The sequence below is a fragment of the Moschus berezovskii genome, chromosome 1, assembly GCF_049115385.1.
Source record: "Moschus berezovskii isolate FMDL1 chromosome 1, NW_MosBer_1.0, whole genome shotgun sequence".
Classification (NCBI taxonomy): Eukaryota; Metazoa; Chordata; class Mammalia; order Artiodactyla; family Moschidae; genus Moschus; species Moschus berezovskii.
In genome coordinates, this window is record NC_142460.1 from 22,636,803 (window position 1) to 22,657,552 (window position 20,750).

A 20,750-nucleotide genomic window follows, 5' to 3' on the forward strand; every position below is an offset into this window, starting at 1 on the left:
CCCCTTTTTCCTTCACATCTTCCTGAATGTGAATTGAGGATGTTATTTATAAAACCAGAGAGCTACCATTGCCTTTTTCACAAAGTTCATTCACGAATGACTTTTTAGGTAGAAAAGAATGATTTGACCCATTCTGACCAGTGCAGGAGGCCTGGAAATTTCGATCCTGGAAAATTCGATCTGTTTTAGAATTGTTTTCTTTGGGCGAGTCATTCAGGGTGTTTCCCGAGTTGGATACACGCCTGTCTGCGGTGCCTGGAGGGAGTCTCACTTGGGGTGTATATAAATAAGACTGAATCCAAATGCCTTGTCTGTACACTGACTCGTTTGCAAATGAACTGTTAACAACTATCCCCAGGGTCCCCATGTGGCTAAGAAAACAACTTTGCCTGGGCACAGCTTTCTGCTATCACTGTAAATCCTCTCTGGCCTTTCTTGTTTCTTTTCTTCTCTAATCACCTATGTTTGTTGGAAATTATGTTTAAAAGCCTTTTGGACTGGTAGGTTTTCTTGCAAACCCGGTGTTGAAGAACGGAATGAGTCAGATAAGCAGAAGTGAATGTGTGGCTTATTTATTTCCAGTGAATGTAAGATACTCATGAGATGTTATTAATATGTTCAAATATGTTCAATGAATATAATTTGGGTTTGGAATATAAACATTTTAATAAATACAGAAATGTTACTTCCCCCTCCAGTAATCAATCCCTGTTATTCTCAGGGATACATGACAATATGTCAGTGGAGAACTAATTATATCTATTTACTATTGAACAGACATTTTCTCTTCTCTTCTCTTTTTTTTGGTTCCTAGGCACATAAACTGGATCATTCTGCTCATTACCTGCGCCTGAAATTTCTGATAGAAAACAAAATGCAGCATTATGTGCCGAAGCCCGAGGAGGACATTTATGAGCTGGTAATGTTTATGACTTGTCCACGTACACTCTGTAGGAGACTATTTTTAAATTATATGTATGCTCATGCTAATTGTGGTTGGTGGGGTGGAACAGATTCTAAAATAAATGAGCCTCATTCCGTGCTCTTATATTTGTGGAGATGGCCTTAACCTATCACAATATTTTTTGCAGAGTGGAAATGCCACCTTAGTTTATGCAGGGAGCAGTTCTGTGCTATCATGAAAAATTGAAATCCAGAACTGACTCTCAGATAGAATTTTAGTTATTGTTCCTAGCTTTCCTTGCTGTGTTGACAGTCTTTTGTTTTAAATGGGTGACTCAAAGAAGAGCTGGCTGTTGTCAGAGAAAAAGTACTAGCTCCAATTTTGTATGACTTCCCCCTGCATGTTGAAATTGATGGGTAAAATCCTGTTAGGTGGAAAAAAGCTGCTAACTAATTATATGTCCTGGCCTTCTGGAATTGTATTTATATAGATTCTTGGGCATGCTTATGTAGGTTTGAGTTTCATGATGGGATTTGGGTTCTGAACTGGATCTGGACTTTTATTCTGGCTCTGTCTTGGCCAACCCCGCCCCGCCCCCCAAATGTGGTGACTAATACTTCGTAGGATTTTGCAAAGATTAAAGATCATGGTTCATATAGTAGATGCTCAATAAATGGTGGTCATGGTAATACGGTAAAATGATGATCAGTTCCTTTTTTGTTAGCCAACGGGTGCTTTTTTCAGTTCCAGAAAAGAAACATTTTGGGAGCCAGGCCCCTTCTCTTGGAGTTTGTTCTTCTTTCCTATACTTAGTCATTTCTCTGGGGGTCACCAAACTGCTTGCCATGGATCTGTGAATGATAACAGTATGACTTCAGACAACCTTTCACCACGGAAAACAGAACTGAAAATTTAGACCTGAAAAGTCTCCTTTTGAAAAAGGGAAGCTTGATTTAAAATTTAGTCCGTTTACTAGGGAATTCTGTTTCTAATCAACTTTTCTTGAGGTTTGCTTTCTCGACAATAAAACATCAGTTTTGAGCACATGGTTTGGTGCGTTTTGGCAAATGTATACAGACTGTTGTGTTTCCACCACTGTAGTCATAATTTACATTTCTGTCATCTTAAAAACTTCCCTTGTGTCCCTTTAAGTGTTTTTAATGAAATATAAGAGAGGGTGTGCTTTTTATAGTGTTCTTATCATGTCTTTTTTTTTTTTTTTTTTACCAGTCTTATAGGGTTTGGGGAAGACTAAATGTGTAATTCTGTCAAATTCACTATAAAACATTGCTCAGAATCCTGCTGAGTCCTGGGCATGAGCGCAGATGCTGGGAATGCAGCAGAGAAAAGTTCCTTCCCCCGAAGTCTCTAGTCTAACGAGGAAGCAGACACCAGACAGGCAGCAAGTTCTCACAGAGGGAGACAGTCAGGAAACAAGGAACTTCCTTCAACAGTTCCCAGCGGGTTTCCCTGCTTCCGCCCTTGCCCCTTCAAGACCTTCCACAGGGCCAGAAGGAAATGTGAAGTCCTAACAGAGGCCCTTGAAGCTCTCCGTGGGCTCCAGCTGCCTCCCCGAGGCATCTCCTACCGAGTTTACTCTGTTCCGGCCACACCGAGCCCGCACTGCTGTTTGAGCACCCCAAGCAGATCCTCCTCAAGGTGCATCTCCACGGGTCATTTCGGCCAGCATCGCTGTGGCTCACTTCCCCACGAAAGCCTCTGCTCACAAGCCCATTATTGTACGGTCTTCCCAGGAGGCCCCACCTGAAATACACACTCCCACCCTCCATTGCTAGACTCCTCTATCCTAGATTTCCCGCCATAGCTCTTCTTTAATACCTTATACATACTGTGAGGGTCTGGTTTTTTTTTTTTTCAATATCTAAAAAAGAATTTTATTGAAAAAGCACAAATGCAAAGAAATGAACAGAGGAAAATTTATGCGTCGAACCTGGACTGGTCACTTATGATAATATACATGCTACAATTCCATTCTCCCCAGTCATTCCACCTTCACCCTCTCCCACAGAGTCCCAAAGACTGTTCTAAATGCCTATGTCTCTTTTGCAGTCTCTTATACAGGGTTCAGGTTACCATTTTTCTAAATTCCATATGTATGCGTTAATATACGGTATTGATGTTCTTCTTTCTGGCTTACTTCACTCTGTATAGTTGGCTCCAATTTCACCCACCTCATTAAAACTGATTCAAATGCATTCTTTTTGATGGCTGAGAAATACTCCATTGTGTCTATGTACCAAAGCTTTCTTATCCATTCATCTGCAGATGGACATCTAGGTTGCTTCCATGTCCTGGCTATTATAAACAGTGCTGCAATGAACATTGGAGTACACGTGTCTCTTTCAATTCTGGTTTCCTCGGTGTGTATGCCCAGGAGTGCGATCGCTGGATCATATGGCAGTTCTATTTCCAGTTTTCTGAGGAATCTCCACACTGTTCTCCATAGTGGCTGTACTAGTTTGCATTCCCACCAACAGTGTAAGAGGGTTCCCTTCTCTCCACACCCTCTCCAGCACTTATTGCATGTAGACTTTTGGATAGCAGCCATTCTGACTGGTGTGAAATGGTATCTCATTGTGGTTTTGATTTGCATTTCTCTGATGATGAGGGATGTTGAGCATTTTTTCATGTGTTTATTAGCCATCTTTATGTCTTCTTTGGAGAAATGTCTGTTTAGTTCTTTGGCCCATTTTTTGATTGGGTCACTTAGTTTTCTGGAATTGAGCTGCAGGAGCTGCTTGTATAATTTGGAGATTAATCCTTTATCAGTTGCTTCATTTGCTATTATTGTCTCCCATTCTGCAGGTTGTCTTCTCACCTTGCTTAGAGTTTCCTTTGCTGTACAGAAGCTTTTGATTTTAATTAGGTCCCATTTGTTTATTTTTGCTTTTATTTCCAATATTCTGGGAGGTGGGTCTTGGAGGATCCTGCTGTGATTTATGTCGGAGAGTGTTTTGCCTACGTTCTCCTCTAGGAGTTTTATAGTTTCTGGTCTTACATTTAGATCTTTAATCCATTTTGAGTTTATTTTGGTGTATGGTGTTAGGAAGTGTTCTAGTTTCATTCTTTTACAAGTGGCTGACCAGTTTTCCCAGCACCACTTGTTAAAGAGACTGTCTTTTCTCCATTTTATATTCTTGCCTCCTTTGTCGAAGATAAGGTGTCCATAGGAGCGTGGGTTTATCTCTGGGCTTTCTATTTTGTTCCATTGATCTATATTTCTGTCTTTATGCCAGTACCATACTGTCTTGATGACTGTGGCTTTGTAATAGAGCCTGAAGTCCGGCAGGTTAATTCCCCCAGTTCCATTCTTCTTCCTCAAGATTGCTTTGGCTATTCAAGATTGCTTTGGCTATCATGTCATGAAATAGAAGAAGAACAAAATGACTATTTTTCAACCATCACTTAAATCATAAAGTTTAATGCAGAGAAAGGTACTTTTAACAGTGGCTGATTTATTTTTTTCTCTGGCATGAGGAAAGCCCTGACTTTGTGCTCTGTGAGTAGAAGAAAGAAAATCCATTTTCTTACTTAAGAAAGGAGAGTGCTTTGCTGTTAACACTGAAATAGCTATTAGATCATGTAGTTTGTATCGTGTAATTAATGAATCTTTTATATCCTAAATGACGGGGATCAAGCCTAAGGAACTTTCATGTCCTTCATATCTTATACACAGGAGAATGCTTAAGGCACATCTTTTGAAATTATATTGACTTCCTTATTATTTTTAAGTCTTGGCCATTGTGTGGTCTCATCCAGTACAGGAGACTAACAATTGCTATGTACCTATTACAATTGCCATTTAAAAACAGGAACCTGAAATACAGGGAGATCATGGTATTCTTCCTTGCCCAGTTGCAGAAGGTCTCTAGCTGAGATTCCTGAGGAAGTAAATGCCAAACTCTTACTCACTCCGCTGTTCAGACTGTGAGTGAATACTGCTAATGGGCACCTCTATTTTTACCAAGATTTTAAACTTTTTGTTCTTGGGATATCTTTGGCACCCTGGTACAGCCTGCGGATCCCATTTCAGAATAATGTTTTCAGTCCCATGAAATGGAATACATAGGATTACCCATGGCCTTATTGTGTTGAATTGGTTATGAAAGATATTTAAAAAATTATAGATAATACACATGCTTACTTAATAGCTCATTAAATAATCAGACAGTGGTTGGTCTGACACCTGCCGCTGTTCTGAAGTAGTGATGAGCATAAATAATATTTTGAAATATTAGCAGCAACTAGAATGTGGTGTAAAAATAACTGTGATTTCTGGTTGTGACAAGGTCACAGACACACTGCTTATATTGCCGTGTCTGTTGCTTCCGTTCATTAATAATTGAAGGAAATGCTACGTTTCAGTTACAGATTAGTGAATATAAAGATTTCAGGCTTTTTCAGCATCCCAGTTCACAGACCCCTCGAATTATGTCCATACATCCATGGTTTCCAATCTCTGCTTTTGGCCATTAAGCTGGGTGAGATGTTATTCTGGGGCAGAGGGTTTCTGAACACACAATGTTCTGGATGCTTTTGAGATTTTACAGATATTTTATTTATTGACCCTTACTGAACAAGCATCAGCCCACTCATGGCTAACTGGTTTCCATAACCCGCCTCCATTGTATTTCTGATGAATGAACGAAACTCAAGATGTTTAGAGTCCTGTCCTGAAAAGTGACTCATTCATAGATGACTGTCCCGAAACATCTTATTCTCTGCCATTGTTTTGTCAAAAATTCTTGAGTTAGAAGATCAATATTTATTAGCAAAACTGTGTACTGTATTTTAAAGATCTTTTTTTTGCAGGGGGCATCTAGTAGATTTATTTTGTGGGGCTGGGGATTCCTTTGCTTAAGAAAAGCCATGAATAGTCAGTCTTCTACTTATGTATTATACTTACCTGCTTTGCTAATTATGGGCTTCCCTGGTAGCTCAGCTGGTAAAGAATCCACCTGCAATGCAGGAAACCCCAGTTCAATTCCTGGGTCGGGAAGATGACCTGGAAAAGGGAACAGCTACCCACTCCAGTATTCTGGCCTGGAGAATTCATGAACTGTATAAAGTCGGACACAACTGAGCGACTTTCACTTTCACTTGATAATTACGTTTAAATATAAGCAATACCTGCTTGGCTACTTTTTCATAATTAGGTGGTTATTTGGTCCAATCTGTAGACTGATAATGAATATGGAGGCACTTGTTTTTTTGAAAACCCATAATTAAATATGTTTTTCTTAAAAAGACAACTAGGAATAGAGTTTGCAACAACCCTGATCAATCGATCGATGGATTCATCCAGCAGATATTTATTTAGCATTTGTTATGTGCCTGGCACCATGCTCGCTGTTCTAGGCACTGAGAACAACAGGAAAGTTTCTACTGTTTATGGAAAATACGTCCAGGTTGTGAAGACTGATATAAAACATGTAAATATTTTTGACAAAACAGGCAAATGGGTAGTATTTCCGGGGATGCTAAGTGCTGGGAAAGCAAAGGTCAGGATATAAATGGAAAGAGAAAAATGGACATCTGAAGGTGATCATGCTTCTCCTTTTAGACGTGATGTTTGAGCAGGTGGTGAGCGAGGTGAGAAAGTGAGTCATAGAGGTATTTTGGGGGAATGTGTTCTAGGGTCAGGGAACCAAGCCGGGTGAGGCCTGCCAGGGGAAGGGGGGTGGTGGTGGAGGTGGTTTACTCGTGTTTGAGGAGGATCAGTGGCGGGGTGGTGAGGGGGTGTTGAATTCAGGAGGTGAGGGAGAAGGGGAGCAGGAGGGCTTGTCAGGCCCAAGTGAGAGGTGAAACCCCAAGAGACAAGGGCTTCATTTGACTCCTGTCTTAATAGGCTCACTGTGGCTAATGTGTGGCCCATGAGCCTTGGGGAAGGGGCTGGGAGAGCAGGAGGCTGGTGAGCTGTCATTCAGGCAATGCATGATAGTGGCTTGGACCCAGCACCCCAAGAAGACCTGGTAAGAAATGAATGTGACATTCACTTGACAACTCAAGTTCCGGGGTAATCAGATCATTTTTTGACATCTGATGGTCTTTAATCTGGTTTTTGAAAAGAAGGATAATATGCATCATTGTTGATTTAATAGCATAGGGAGTGTGTGTGATACATTTTTGCTAAAGATATGTTTAAAACTGTGGAATTTGAAAATTTCTGGTGTCAGATATTCTGATTTCATCAAAAATGTATTTTAAAGTGCAGATCCTTCTTGAAATTTTACATACTTTAGAGGTTTAAAAAATCCAGTTTTTGTTCACCTGGCCTAAGGACCACACAATCAAGGGTCCAGTATTATACGAAGTTACTGTCTGAGACTGGTGGAAAAACACAAAGACTTTCACACCAATTACAAAGAAGAGTAGGAGGCAATACTATGAAAGAATAGGAAAGCTTATTTACGAAGCTAAACTCCCACTGGATCTGTAGAGAGCCATTTGGAACGTGCCGGAGATGACTAAAACAAATGGTGATATACTGCCACCTAGGGGAGAGAGTTTGGCTTTCAAGGAAATTGAAAAAAATCAAACTAAGGTTCCAAAGAAGTTGAAGTAATAAGTACATTTCATAACATTTTATAGAGCATTCCATGACATTGTAAAATACATCATAGCATTGATTATATTTGGTAATGTATAATTTTTGTGACTGTATTTTCTGAACTAAAGATCAGTGTTAGAACTGATGTCTTCTAAATGCAGAATGCATTGGTATGGAACTTTTTCTGAAGTATATAGACAGAAAATGATATTAAGTTATGCCCTCAGCACTTTGCATTTGATGGAAGTTGCATTAAATTAGGGTGTTCTAGAGGCTCTGGTCGGACACGACTGAGCGACTTCACTTTCACACATTGGAGAAGGAAATGGCAACCCACTCCAGTGGTCTAGCCTGGAGAATCCCAGGGACGGGGGAGCCTGGTGGGCTTCCGTCTATGGGGTCACACAGAGTCGGACACGACTGAAGTGACTTATCAGCAGCAGCAGCAGCAGCAGAGGCTCTGGGCTTGTAGGGTCAACATTTCCAGCCCCTCTTCCACCCCAGCCTCTTGACTTAACCTGTTTCCAGGCTCCTGATTCCTAAGTGTTCATTCGGCTTACCTCTCCTACCTGTCAACTGCCCTAAGACAGTGAACAGAAAGAAACCTGTGTTTTCTTTTCATTCTTGGCATGAATGAAATTATTCCTGGACAGATGACTAAGATGGGAGCAAGTTAAAATAATCCCTTGAGACTTCTCTTCAGTGCCCAAGAAGAGCTTTCTCTTACTGACTTTGGCTCAAAAGAGATTTTCCTTTTGAAATTAAATGACAGTTTTAAAAATTCCATATGCACCTCTGACACGTTTATTTTTTTTGGAACTTCTGTCATAAATTTTTGGAGATGTCCTTTGGCTTACTTACTTTGGGATTCCCTGGTGGCTCAGATGGTAAAGAATCTGCCTGCAGTGCAGGAGACCCAGGTTCGATCCCTGGGTCAGGAAGACCTCCTGGAGTAGGAAATGGCAACCCCCTCCAGTATCTTTGCCTGGAGAGTTCCATGAACAGAGGAGCCTGGCGAGCCACAATCCATGGGGTCCCAAAGAGTCAGACATGACTGAGCGACTAATACTACTACTGCTTGCTTACCTAAGAAATGAGATTTTTTTGGGGGGGTGTGGGGGAATATAATTGGTTTACGATTATGTTGGTTTCTGCTCTACAGCAACGCGAATCAGCCATATGAATACATATATCTCCACCCCCGCCCCCATCCCACCCGCCTAGGTCATCACAGGGCGCCGAGCTGGGCTCCAGTGCTGTACAGCAGCTTCCCACAGCTATCTGTTTTACACACAGCAGTGTCTGCATGTCAGTGACACACTCCCAGTTCGTTCCATGGAAGGAAGGCTTGTATCCTTCACTGTGGTACCCCTGAGTTCCACCAGGAGGCAGTCTGGGAGGCGTTATAGTGTAGTGGGGAGCACTTCAGTGCTGGAACCAGGGAAACCTGCATTCAAATCCTAGCTCTGCCCAGGCTGGCTTTCTGATCTTAGGAAAGTACTTTCTCTGCGCCTTTTTCTCTTCCTTTGTAAAATCTCATAGAGAACATGTGAAGGGTGAGAACATGTGGTAAATAAAACCTTCATAAGTTATGGCCATGATGATGCCAAGTCCAGACACTGAAACATGAAAGTGAAAGTTGTTCACTTGTGTGACTCTTCGCAACCCCATGGACTATAAAGTCCTTGGAATTCTCCAGGCCAGAATACTGGGGTGAGTAGCTGTTCCCTTCTCCAGGGGATCTTGCCAAGCCAGGGATCAAACCCAGGTCTTCACCGTGCAAGTCGATTCTTTACCATCTGAGCCACGAGGAAAGCTATTTATGATTTAGATAACCCTAAAGAAGGCAGACGGAGAAGGCAATGGCACCCCACTCCAGTACTCTTGCCTGGAGAATCCCAGGGACGGGGGAGCCTGGTGGGCTGCCGTCTATGGGGTCGCACAGAGTCGGACACGACTGGAGCGACTTAGCAACAGCAGCAGCAGCAAAGAAGGCAGAGGAGAAGGAAATGGCAACCCATTCTTGCCTGGAGAATCCCAGGGATGGCAGAGCCTGGTGGGCTGCTGTCTATGGGGTTGCACAGAGTCGGACACGACTGAAGCGACTTAGCAGCAGAAGCAAAGAAGGCAGAGAGCCAGAGAATTGATGCCTTCAAACTGTGGTGCTGGAGAAGACTCCTGAGAGTACCTTGGACAGCAAGGAGATCAAACCAGTCAGTCTTAAAAGAAGTGAAGTGAAAGTCGCTCAGTTGTGCAACTCTTTGTGACCCCATGGACTACAGTCCATGGAATTCTCCAGGCCAGAATACTGGAGTGGGTAGCGATTCCCTTCTCCAGGGGATCTTCCCAACTCAGAAATCAAATCCAGGTCTCCCACATTGCAGGCGGATTCTTTATCAGCTGAGCCACAGGGGAAGCCCATTGAAATATGAAGTATCAATTTAATTAATTATAATAAAATTTCTTAATAAACCACTAATTTCTCTTATCTCTTTTCCCAGTTTTTCTTGGGTTTCCAAGAGATTTGATTGATTTATGTACTCAAGTTTTCTCAATACTTTTGTATAATTCAATGACTAGAAGAGAATATTGTCATTTATATGATTTTTTTGTCTCAGTGCTGTAATTTTTCTCTGCATATTGTGGACTTTTTGAGCAAAACTGGCATATGAACAGAAGCACAGGGATTTCTCCTATTTCTGTGGATTCCATATCAAGATCTTTATAGCATTTTCTTGATGTTAATGTTTTTCCCTAGTACTGGAGATTTTTGATTACCTTAGCATTATTTTTCAGGTCTGTGATAGATATAGGGTGGGAAAAAATTGTATATAAAGTATGCCAAGGAATCATTAAGAAACCGGAACTGTAGCTAAATTTTGGAATATAAGTTTTTAAAAGTTTCCATGTTAAGTCTTAATGGGGTCAGTTCAAGAAAAATAACTGGGATGTGATGCGAATTTGATGTCAAGTGTCAGTTGTGAAAAAATAGATTTACAAATTGATGACTGTTTCTAATAAGTTATTTATAATGTAGTCCTAATTAGGTTTCTCTTTGTCATTTTCAGCTGTACAAAGAAATTGAAATTTGTCCAAAAGTCACTCAGAACATCCAGATTGAGAAGTCAGATACAGCTGGTGATAATTATGGTATGTTTATTTTTCTTTGATCTTTGGTGTTCTTCACGTGAAAACAATTCTTGCATAAATATGTACTTATTTACAATTCAATAAAACCTTTGGGGACCATTTAAAACAGATAACCCATCTGGCTTCTGTGCTTTGCAGCTCAGCGGAACTAAGGGGGAAAAAAAAAGATATTTACCCTCTGTATGATGACGACTTTAGCTTTAAATTTTGTGACTTTAATCTTCTGGATTTTTCTGTCATAAAAAAGGAGTGGATTTATTGAGAATAGATAATTTTATATTATAATGTAGCCTGCTGGGAAGGATTGGGGGCGGGAGGAGACAGGGACGACAGAGAGTGAGATGGCTGGATGGCATCACCGACTTGATGGTCATGAGTTTGAGTGAACTCCGGGAGTTGGTGATGGACAGGGATGCCTGGCGTGCTGTTATTCATGGGGTCGCAAAGAGTCGGACATGACTGAACGACTGAACTGAACTGAACTGAGTAATGAAGAAGGGCTTCCTAGATGGCTCAGTGGTAACAGAATCCGCCTGCCACTATAGGAGACATGAATTTGATCCCTGGGTCAGGAAGATCCCCTGGAGATGGAAATGGCAATCCACTCAGTATTCTTGCCAGGAAAATCCCATGGACAGAGGAGCCTAGAGGGCAACAGTCCATGGAGTTGCAAAAGAGTCAGACACGACTGAGTAACTGAACAACAATTCCAAGTTGTGAAGAAACTATCCTTTCGCACCTCTGTCCCCCCAAATAGTATTGTTCTCCATCCCTCGCAGATGGTGTTAAAGGAGCTTACATTGATGTGAGCTGGGGCACCCATGGAGCAATGGACTGGTTCCAAATAGGAAAAGGAGTGCGTCAAGGCTGTGTATTGTCACCCTGCTTATTTAACTTATATGCAGAGTACATCATGAGGAATGCTGGGCTGGAAGAAGCACAAGCTGGAATCAAGATTGCTGGGAGAAATATCGATAACCTCAGATATGCAGATGACACCACCCTTATGGCAGAAAGTGAAGAGGAACTCAAAAGTCTCTTGATGAAAGTGAAAGAGGAGAGTGAAAAGGTTGGCTTGAAGCTCAACATTCAGAAAACAAAGATCATGGCATCTGGTCCCATCACTTCATGGGAAATAGATGGGAAAACAGTGGAAACACTGTCAGACTTTATTTTGGGGGGTTCCAAAATCACTGCAGATGGTGATTGCAGCCATGAAATTAAAAGATGCTTACTCCTTGGAAGGAAAGTTATGACCAACCTAGATAGTATATTAAAAAGCAGAGACATTACTTTGCCAAGCAAGGTCCGGTTTTTCCCATGGTCATGTATGGATGTGAGAGTTGGATTGTGGAGAAAGCTGAGCACCGAAGAATTGATGCTTTTGAACTGTGGTGCTGGAGAAGACTCTTGAGAATCCCTTATACTGCAAGGAGATCCAACCAGTCCATTCTAAAGGAGATCAATCCTGGGTGTTCATTGGAAGGACTGATGCTAAAACTGAAACTCCAGTACTTTGGCCACCTCATGCGAAGAGTTGACTCATTGGAAAAGACCCTGATGCTGGGAAGGATTGGGGGCGGGAGGAGAAGGGGATGATAGAGAATAAGATGGCCGGATGGCATCACCGAGTTGATGGACATGAGTTTGAGTGAACTCCGGGAGTTGGTGATGGACAGGGGGGCCTGGTGTGCTGCGATTCATGGGGTCACAAAGAGTTGGACATGGCTGAGTGGCTGAACTGAACTGAACTGAGACCACTGTTAGGTTTGCTGATTCACTAAGAACAGTCACTGCACTTAGAGTCGTGTTCATGGCCATGATTTATTACAGCAAAACTATACAAAATAGCATCAGTAAAAGGGAGAGGCATGTGGGGTGAGGTGCTAGGACACCAGGTGCAGACCTCCAAAAGTCCATCCCAGTCACACGGCAAGTCTGCAGTTCTCTCAGCAGCGAGCTGTGACAATGTTGTGAACTACATTGTCTGGTAGGAGGTTTGTTAGGGTTTAATGCCCAGGGTTTTGATTAGGAGGCTGTTCACATAGGCACCCTCTGCCTTGCATGTACCAGGACTCAGCCTTCCAGGAGGAAAGCAGGTGTTCAGCATAACCCACACTGTCTCTACAGATTTTTAGATACAATGAGCTCCATTAGGGTGTTGGGAACCCTCCCAAAATCCAAGATCCCAGATTTCAGGCAGGAGTCAAACTTGTAATCAGGCCTTTTTTCAAAGAACAGCAGTCAATTAGTGCTTTCCCACACAGTTGTCTGATTCTGGTGTCGTTAAAGATGTAGTATTTTTCCATGGATTCAACACCGGTCTGCTTAGCGTTACACTTGATGACTTGGACAGCAGAAGATTTGAATTGCTTGAATACAATTTGTAGGGGAACCCATACTCTATCGGGGTAGATTAGTCAGGCGGGGCGAGGTTAGCTGAGGCAATGGCAGTCACCAAAGCCCCCTGGCTCCGAACAGTGGAATTCTTTCTCCTGTTCACCCTGCCTCCTCTGCGACCCTGTCTTTCTGTTGTCCTCACGCCAGGACCTAGGCCTGGAGCAACTGCCACTTGGGACATTGTCTGTTTCTTGGCAGAAGGCAAAGAGGGGAGGTGGTGAACCAGTCACTGGCTCATTGCCAGTATTCTCGTCAAAGCAAGTGGCTGGAGCTGGGGATTGGGTGGGTAGGCAGAGAAGTGTAGGCCTATTAGGTGCTGGATAGAAGGAGGACTAGGGGACTTCCCTGGTGGTTAGGTATCCTCCTTGCAATACAGGGGACCCTGGTCTGATCCTTGGTCAGGGAACTAAGATCCCACACATACCGGGCAATTAAACCCATGTGTCACTAGAGAGCCCGCCTGGTGCAACAAAGACCCAGTGCGGCCAAATAAATATATACTTTCTTTTTTTTTTTTTTAAAGAGAAGAACTAGAAAACCATAAAGGAGGCTGCGTGCTGAAGAATTGATGCTTTTGAATTGTGGTGCTGGAAAAGACTCTTGAGAGTCTTGGACAGCAGGGAAATCAAACCAGTCAATTCTAAAGGAAATCAATCCTGAATATTTATTGGAAGGATTGATGCTGAAGTTCGAATACTTTCCGCCACGTGATGTGAAGAGCTGACTCACTGGAAAAGACCCTGATGCTGGGGAAGATTGAGAGCAGGAGGAGAAGGGGCGACAGAGGATGAGATGGTTGAATGGCATCACCGACTCAGTGGACATGAGTTTGAGCAAGCTCCAGGAGATAGTGGAGGACAAGGGCCTGGCTGCAGTCCATGGGGTCTCAAAGAGTCGGACATGACTTAGCAACTGAAGAGCAACAACAGAATACCTGGTGAACAGATACAAAGTTTACTCCGTATGCTTGCTTACCATTTCTCTCTGAATTAACTTATTGGGCTTTTTAGCATTTGAAAATCTACAGATCCTTTACTAGGCAGCAACACCTTCAATATTCCTTCTATAGCCCCTCCCACAGGCAGAGGCTTATTTGAACCTCTCAGACCACTTTCACTGGAGTGCTTTGTCCTAATGAAGAAAACCTAACTTCCATCCCCTGGCCACTTGAGTTATTTTTCATGCTATTTTACTTCTTGACCTTAAAACGAAAGACATCATCAAGCTAGCAGATGTTTTTGATGGCAAGGGATACATGTGTATGAAATGCTTTTTATTGTAGCAGAAGCATGACCTCAGGAATAAAAGTAGTAATTGGCAGCAGTGCTACAAATAAGTGTCTGGGTCCTCCGAACTGAAATGCACCATGTCAGTTACTCTTTTCTCTTTGGTTTATTTTATTTCTCTTGAGTAAGAGTGAAACATAGCAGAAAGCAAGAGAGCTGAGTTTCAAAGTTCTTGGAATCAAACTCCAAGATGCACTGGTTTGGGGGCCTCCAAAACAGAAACTGGGCCTAAAACTGTTGTATTTTTGTGTTTTTGTTCAGTTGCTATAAGTCATGTCTGACTCTTTGCTATCCCATGGACTACATAGCTTATGAGGCTTCTGGGTCTTTGAGATTTCCCAGGCAAGAATACTGGAGTGGGTTGTCATTTCCTTCTCCAGGGTATCTTCCCTTAACAGGGATCAAACCCATGTCACTTGCGCTGTCAGACAGATTCTTCACCAGTGAGCCACCAGGGAAGCCCATATTTTTATATTTTAAAAAATTTTATTTCTTTAAAGTTCTTTCTGTTTCTTTGGCTGTGCTGCACAGCATTTTGGATCTCACTTCCCTGACCATGGATCAAACCCACGCCCCTTGTATTCGGAGTGTGAAGTCTTAACCACTGGACTGTCTGGGGAGTCCCTATACTTTTATTAAAGTGACTGAAGTAGTTACAGAACCTGTTTCCATTTCCACACCAAAGGGGTTACAGGGCATCAGAAATCAACCCAGAAGGTATTGTCAGCTGTAGTTCTCGCATGACCTGACATAAAGAAGCAGGGGTCCTGTCCTGGACCTCCCCTGCTTTTGTAAATGGCAAAGCCCCATGCTTGGAGAGCATGGTGGTATCAAACGATGAGTTTCTTGATGCTTAGTCTTGCTTTCCATCCTTATATTGCTGTCAGTTGCATCCTGTCTCTACTAGTTCCTGGACTTTACCTTGGACAGCCTCCAGTTCAGTTCAGTTCAGTCGCTCAGTCGTGTCTGACTCTTTGCCACCCCATGGACCACAGCATGCCAGGCCTCCCTGTCCATCACCAACTCCCGGAGGTCACTCAAACTCATGTCCATTGAGTCGGTGATGTCATCCAGCCATCTCATTCTCTGTCGTCCCCTTCTCCTCCCACCTTCAGTCTTTCCCAGCATCAGGGTCTTTTCAAAGGAGTCAGTTCTTCGCATCAGGTGGCCAAAGAACTGGAGTTTCAGCTTCAGCATCAGTCCTTCCAATGAATATTCAGGACTGATTTCCTTTAGGATGGACTGGATGGATCTTCTTGCAGTGCAAGGGACTCTCAAGATGCATAGCTAATAAGCTCAGCTAAGCCATGTATTCTCATTGTCCAGTTCATGTTGGCAGAGGTGTTTCCACAGAAGTTAAAGAGTCCCTGAGTCCTAAGAGAACTGAGAGTCTCTGACCTCAAAGGTACTAAGGGGTCTAAAGCCAGCTTATCTTTCTCCGACACTTGCATCTAAGAGCAGCTTCCTGCTGTACTTCAGTTTCAGTGTATGTAAGTTACTAGCACACATCAGCATACAAACCAGATACTGCTTTCTATTGTAGAACACTTCAGGGAGGAAAATATGACTTAATAATCCCACTGACGAAACAAATGGAAAGATTTAGCACTTGCCTAATTTCTCATCCTTTCCTCCACCTCAACCCTCAGGACTCTATCAGACCTTGTTGTTGAAGTTAGTTCACATAGTTTTGTAATAGACTAAGCATGATCATCTAGGCAGCCTTGAAGTGGAAGAATGCATCATTTCAGCAACTAGTTGTTTTTCTCTGGGGACTTCTTCGACCATTAGATTTTTGGTCTTGTGTCCCCTCTATGTCAGCAAGCATGCCTGCTCAGTTGCTAAGTCATGTCCAGCTTTTTGCGACCCCATGGACTAGAGCCCACCAGGCTCCTCTGTCCTTGGAGTTTTCCAGGCAATAGTACTGGAATGGGTTGCCATTTCCTCCTCCAGGAGATGTTCACAAGCAGAGGTCAAACCCACACCTCCTGCATTGTCTAACAGGTTCTTTACTACTGAGCCACCTGGGAAGCCCCCTTCTCTGTGTCAGTGGAGTGTACGTTTTTCTCACTTTCTCCATTTCGCTGTGTCCTGGACTCTGGTTTTGAGTCTGTCTGTTTTGTTTACTGTGTTGTCATGATTTTCTTTGGTCCTCCATTTCAGTATGAAGAAGCTTCTGGTTATTCAGGAAAAGAGCCTGTGTTTTTGGTTTCTTCACTTAGTTTTAATCACCTCCTTCATTTTCATGACCATATGCCACTCGTGGTGCCTCCTGGTCTCTGCAACTCTAAGCCTTTCGGTGGGGTGGGCGCTTTGGCTTTATATGGACTAACTCCTTCTGTTTCCTGTGGCAGTCATTTTGGACTGTACTGCATGTGTTTTCTTCAAATTAGATTGTTGCTATCCTTAAAAAACTAAAAATAGAACTACCTTGTGCTGTGCTGTGTTTGGTTGCTCAGTTGTGTCTGACTCTTTGTGACCCCATGGACTGTAGCCCGCCAAGCTCCTCTGTCCATGGGAATTCTCCAGGCAGGAATACTGGAGTGGGTTTCCATGTCCTCCTCTGCAGGATCTTCCCAACCCAGGAATCGAACCTGCTCTCCCACATTGCAGGCAGATTCTTTACTGTTTGAACCATCAGGGAAGCCCAAGAATACTAGAGTAGGTAGCCTCTCCCTTCTCCAGAAGATCTTCCCGACCCAGAAATCGAACCAGGTTCTCCTGTGTTGCTTGTGGATTCTTTACCAACCGAACTACCAGGGATCCAGCAATCCCACTCCTGGTTATATATATCTGGAAAAAAGGAAAACTCTGATTGAAAAAGATACATGCACCTCAGTGTTCATAGCCGCAGTATTTATTGTAGGATATAGATACAATGAAATAATATTCAGCCATGTAAAGAATGAACTGTTTCCATTTGTAGCAACATGGATGACCTGGAGAATATTGTGCTTAGTGAAATAAGTCAGACAGAGAAAAATACAATATGATAACTTCTATATGGAATCTAAAAGCTAATGCAGGCGAATACATTTGTTACTGTAGGAAACACTTATAATTCCCACCTTCCCCCCAGTGTGCAGACTGTTGTCATCTTGAAATAGAGGCTGCTCCTTGGGATTCTTGACACCTTTAGTGGTGAAGAAAGCAAGCAACAAAGGAATACCTCAGCCTCCTGCTCTGACTCTGGTTTAAGGTGACTTGCTGTAGGCTGTCAACACATCACCTCTCTGGACAGTGTGTTCATTTTATACTTAATAGAAGAAAATTTGAATTAGAAGTATAATTAAAAAATTTGGTCTCAGAATTTTATAAAATGATAGCATTTTAGAAAGGAAATGCCTGTATTTTAATGGATTCTATTCATCTTTTCCCTGATAGCATCCTTGATTCTGTATCTATTCTAACAGATAAAAGGAAAAGAATGTCTCTGTTGAAATGCAGATAAATACCGCTGTGTTAAGGCTAATGTCATTTAAATGGCTTGTGTCTAAGATTATTTTTATTTGAGTAGAACTTAGTTCTTTAATTTTGGCTGTGTTGGGTTTTGGTGCTGTTCAGGTACTTTCTAGTTGTGGAGAGCGGGGCTGCTTTCTAGTTGTGATAGACAGGCTTCTCATTGGGGGGCTTCTATTGTTGTGGAGCAGAGGCTCGAGGCACGCAGCTTTCCACAGTGGTGGCTCCCAGGTTTAGTTCCTTGAGGCATGTGGGATCTTCCCAGACAAGAGATTGAACCTATGTCCCCCGCATTGCACAGTGGATTCTTAACCACTGGACCCCTGGGGAAGACCCAAGTGGGACTTCTCAAAGAGTCTTCTGAAAGTTAGAAGTTGCTGTAAGAATGGAATTGAAAATAAGAGAATAAAGTAAAGACTCTGGAAAGTCCTCAGGGGTGAGCTTGTCTTGTTTTCTATCTGAGGGAGTTATGGTCCCCTCGTGGGTGATGGCATTTGGTAGTTTTGCCTACCTGTGGGTATCTATTTCCTGGTTCTGTGAATGGTACCAAAAAAAAAAAAAAAAACAAAAAAATGTGTTCATTTGACACAGTCTGAGAAGTCTCAGTGAATCCCTGGGCCCCAGTCCATTAATTAATTATTCTATTCTGTTCTTTGGTTTTTTTTTTTAAACCACTATATTTTTCTCTGCCTAAGCCTTATTTTTCTCCCAGAGCAGAAAACATGTCCGATATTTACAGTTGCATTAATTTCCATTGCCCTTTTAGAATTATCTGGCAAAGTATTTTATCCTGAGAGAAAGTAGGTTTTGGTTATCGATTTTCCGTTGATTGATCAGAAAGAGTTTTATATGAAAAACAGATGTGACCAAGGCTTGCAGCCATGGGATTGGGAGCACTTAGAACTTCAAGGCCTTGTTCTGCCTTATTTTTTGACGGATGTTGCAAAGCCCAAGGTTAATTAACTAACAGAGCTCTGAAAGCCTAGATGAGTATAAGATAATCTTATGATCTGACATTAGGAGAATATGCGATCCATCAGTTTCAATATGAAAAGGATTTGTAAAATGTGTTGTTTCTTATCCCTGTTTGCAGAATTTTACTAAATTAAAGCAGTATCCACACAGCACTATATAGGTGAACACACACTGTGCAGGTGTTCTGTTCTGACATGTCCTAGGACATAGATTGACTTAAGAAAAGGCCAAGGGGACCCAAATGAGATAAGCTAACAGTGAAAAAAAGCAAAACTGTGGCATTAACTATGAAGCAAGGCAAAAAACGAGGTCATTTTTTTTTCCATTTGAGTTGATAGTTGGTCATATGGAGATAGATGTACTTGGTAATATTAATTTTTACTGTGGCTTCATTTAGAGTTGTCTAAAAATACATTTTTTTCTGCTTTGTGACACAGTACAAACAAGGAAGGACTGTAACCCAGAACAGTGAGCATACCAGGTTCACCCCGGATTCCCTCAGTTGTTTGCTCAACACTCAGAGGGTATGAGTGTCACCTGCTGTCTTACCCTGCTGTCTCTGTTTCCCAGGGTTTTCACTTTCTTCTGTGGAAGAGGATGGTGTTCGAAGGCTTTACGTGAATAGTGTAAAAGAAACTGGCTTAGCTTCCAAGAAAGGTAAGTTATTAACCATCTTGTCTTGACTTGTCTGTTTTCAATTCCCTTTTGGATTTCTCTGGTTGGTGAATGAGAAAGATCAGCTCCAAATGTTCACCTGTTAAGAGTATTTAAATGTTGTCGCAGTGAAAACACTTCCAGGGAACATGAGTATTTTTTCCATCAGCTCAATTGTGCAAGGAATGTTGCCTTCCTGGATTTTAAATCTAATCCTGAACCTATTTCCATGGGGTTGGTGGGAAATTCCCTTTGAATCAGAAGGGGTTGTCTTTCCCTACCATCTGGGGTGGAATGAAGGTCTTGGGGGTTCTGGTTGGAGCTGCTTGGGAAGACCCTTTTGTGCTTTGGTGCGCACTGCTCAAAGCTGACACTGATCTTCACCTTAGCTTGCGAAGCTCCTTTATGTTCTGTTGCTGTCATTCATGGGGGGATCTTTGTAGAAGCTGAGAACCTCGGGATTCAGGATCCAGACTTCTTGCCCTCCGTAGAGAGCTCTTGTCTGCTCTACCTGCCTGCCCCTCTACAAGAGCTCCTAGTACTGTCTGTCTAGGCTACTTGTGGAACCCCAGCACTCCATCCTTTTTCTATTGAGAAAATCTTCTCATCCTAGATTTTCTTTCTTTTTTGGCTTCCTATGTTAGTTTCCTAGGACTGCAGGAACAAATTACCACAAACTGGGTGATTCAAACCAATAGAAATGTATTCTCAGACAGATCAGGAGGCTAGAAGTTTGAAATCAAAGTATTGGCAGGGTCATTTCCTTCCGAGCCCCTGCAGGAAGAACCTCTTCCATGGTTCTCTCTAGATTCTGCTGGCTGCTAATAGCACAGGGCATCCTTGGCTTGTAGCTGCATCACTGATTTCCTCCTCTGTCCTCACAGGGTGGTCTTTCCTGTGTGTCTCCCTGTCTTCACATGACATTCACCAGTCATTGGGTTTAGGACGCACTCTAGTATGGCTTCATCCTGACCTCATTACACCTGCAAAGACCCTATTTTCCAATAAGGTCACATTCTGAGTGGACATGACCTTTTGGGGAGACATTCTTGGGCTTCCCTGGTGGCTCAAGTGGTAAAGAATCTGCCTGCAATGCAGGAGACCCAGGTTCAATCCCTGTGTCAGGTAGATTCGCTGCAGAAGGAAATGGCAAGCCACTCCAGGATTCTTGCCTGGAGAATTCCTTGGACAGAGGAACCTGGTGGGCTACAGTACATGGGATTGCAAAGAGTCAGAAACGACAGAGTGACTAACTTTCTTCTCGCTTTTTCTTCAAGTCACTATACTCATTGTAAATTAATTGGGCAGGTAGGTAGGGCTTAAACTCCACCTTCATTTCATTCTTCTTGCT

The 20,750-nt window shown here is 42.5% G+C and overlaps 1 protein-coding gene across 9 annotated transcripts in view; it reads left to right on the forward strand.

Moving 5' to 3' along the window:
* Positions 1 to 20,750, forward strand: part of TIAM1 (TIAM Rac1 associated GEF 1) — a 314,669-nt gene that overhangs the window by 214,746 nt on the left and 79,173 nt on the right. For all 9 annotated transcript variants that reach the window (XM_055421403.2, XM_055421410.2, XM_055421462.2 and 6 more), the window contains 3 exons: positions 815 to 919; positions 10,544 to 10,625; positions 19,316 to 19,402. In XM_055421403.2, the coding sequence (XP_055277378.2) occupies positions 815 to 919; positions 10,544 to 10,625; positions 19,316 to 19,402 (274 nt within the window). The remainder of the gene's footprint in view (positions 1 to 814; positions 920 to 10,543; positions 10,626 to 19,315; positions 19,403 to 20,750) is intronic.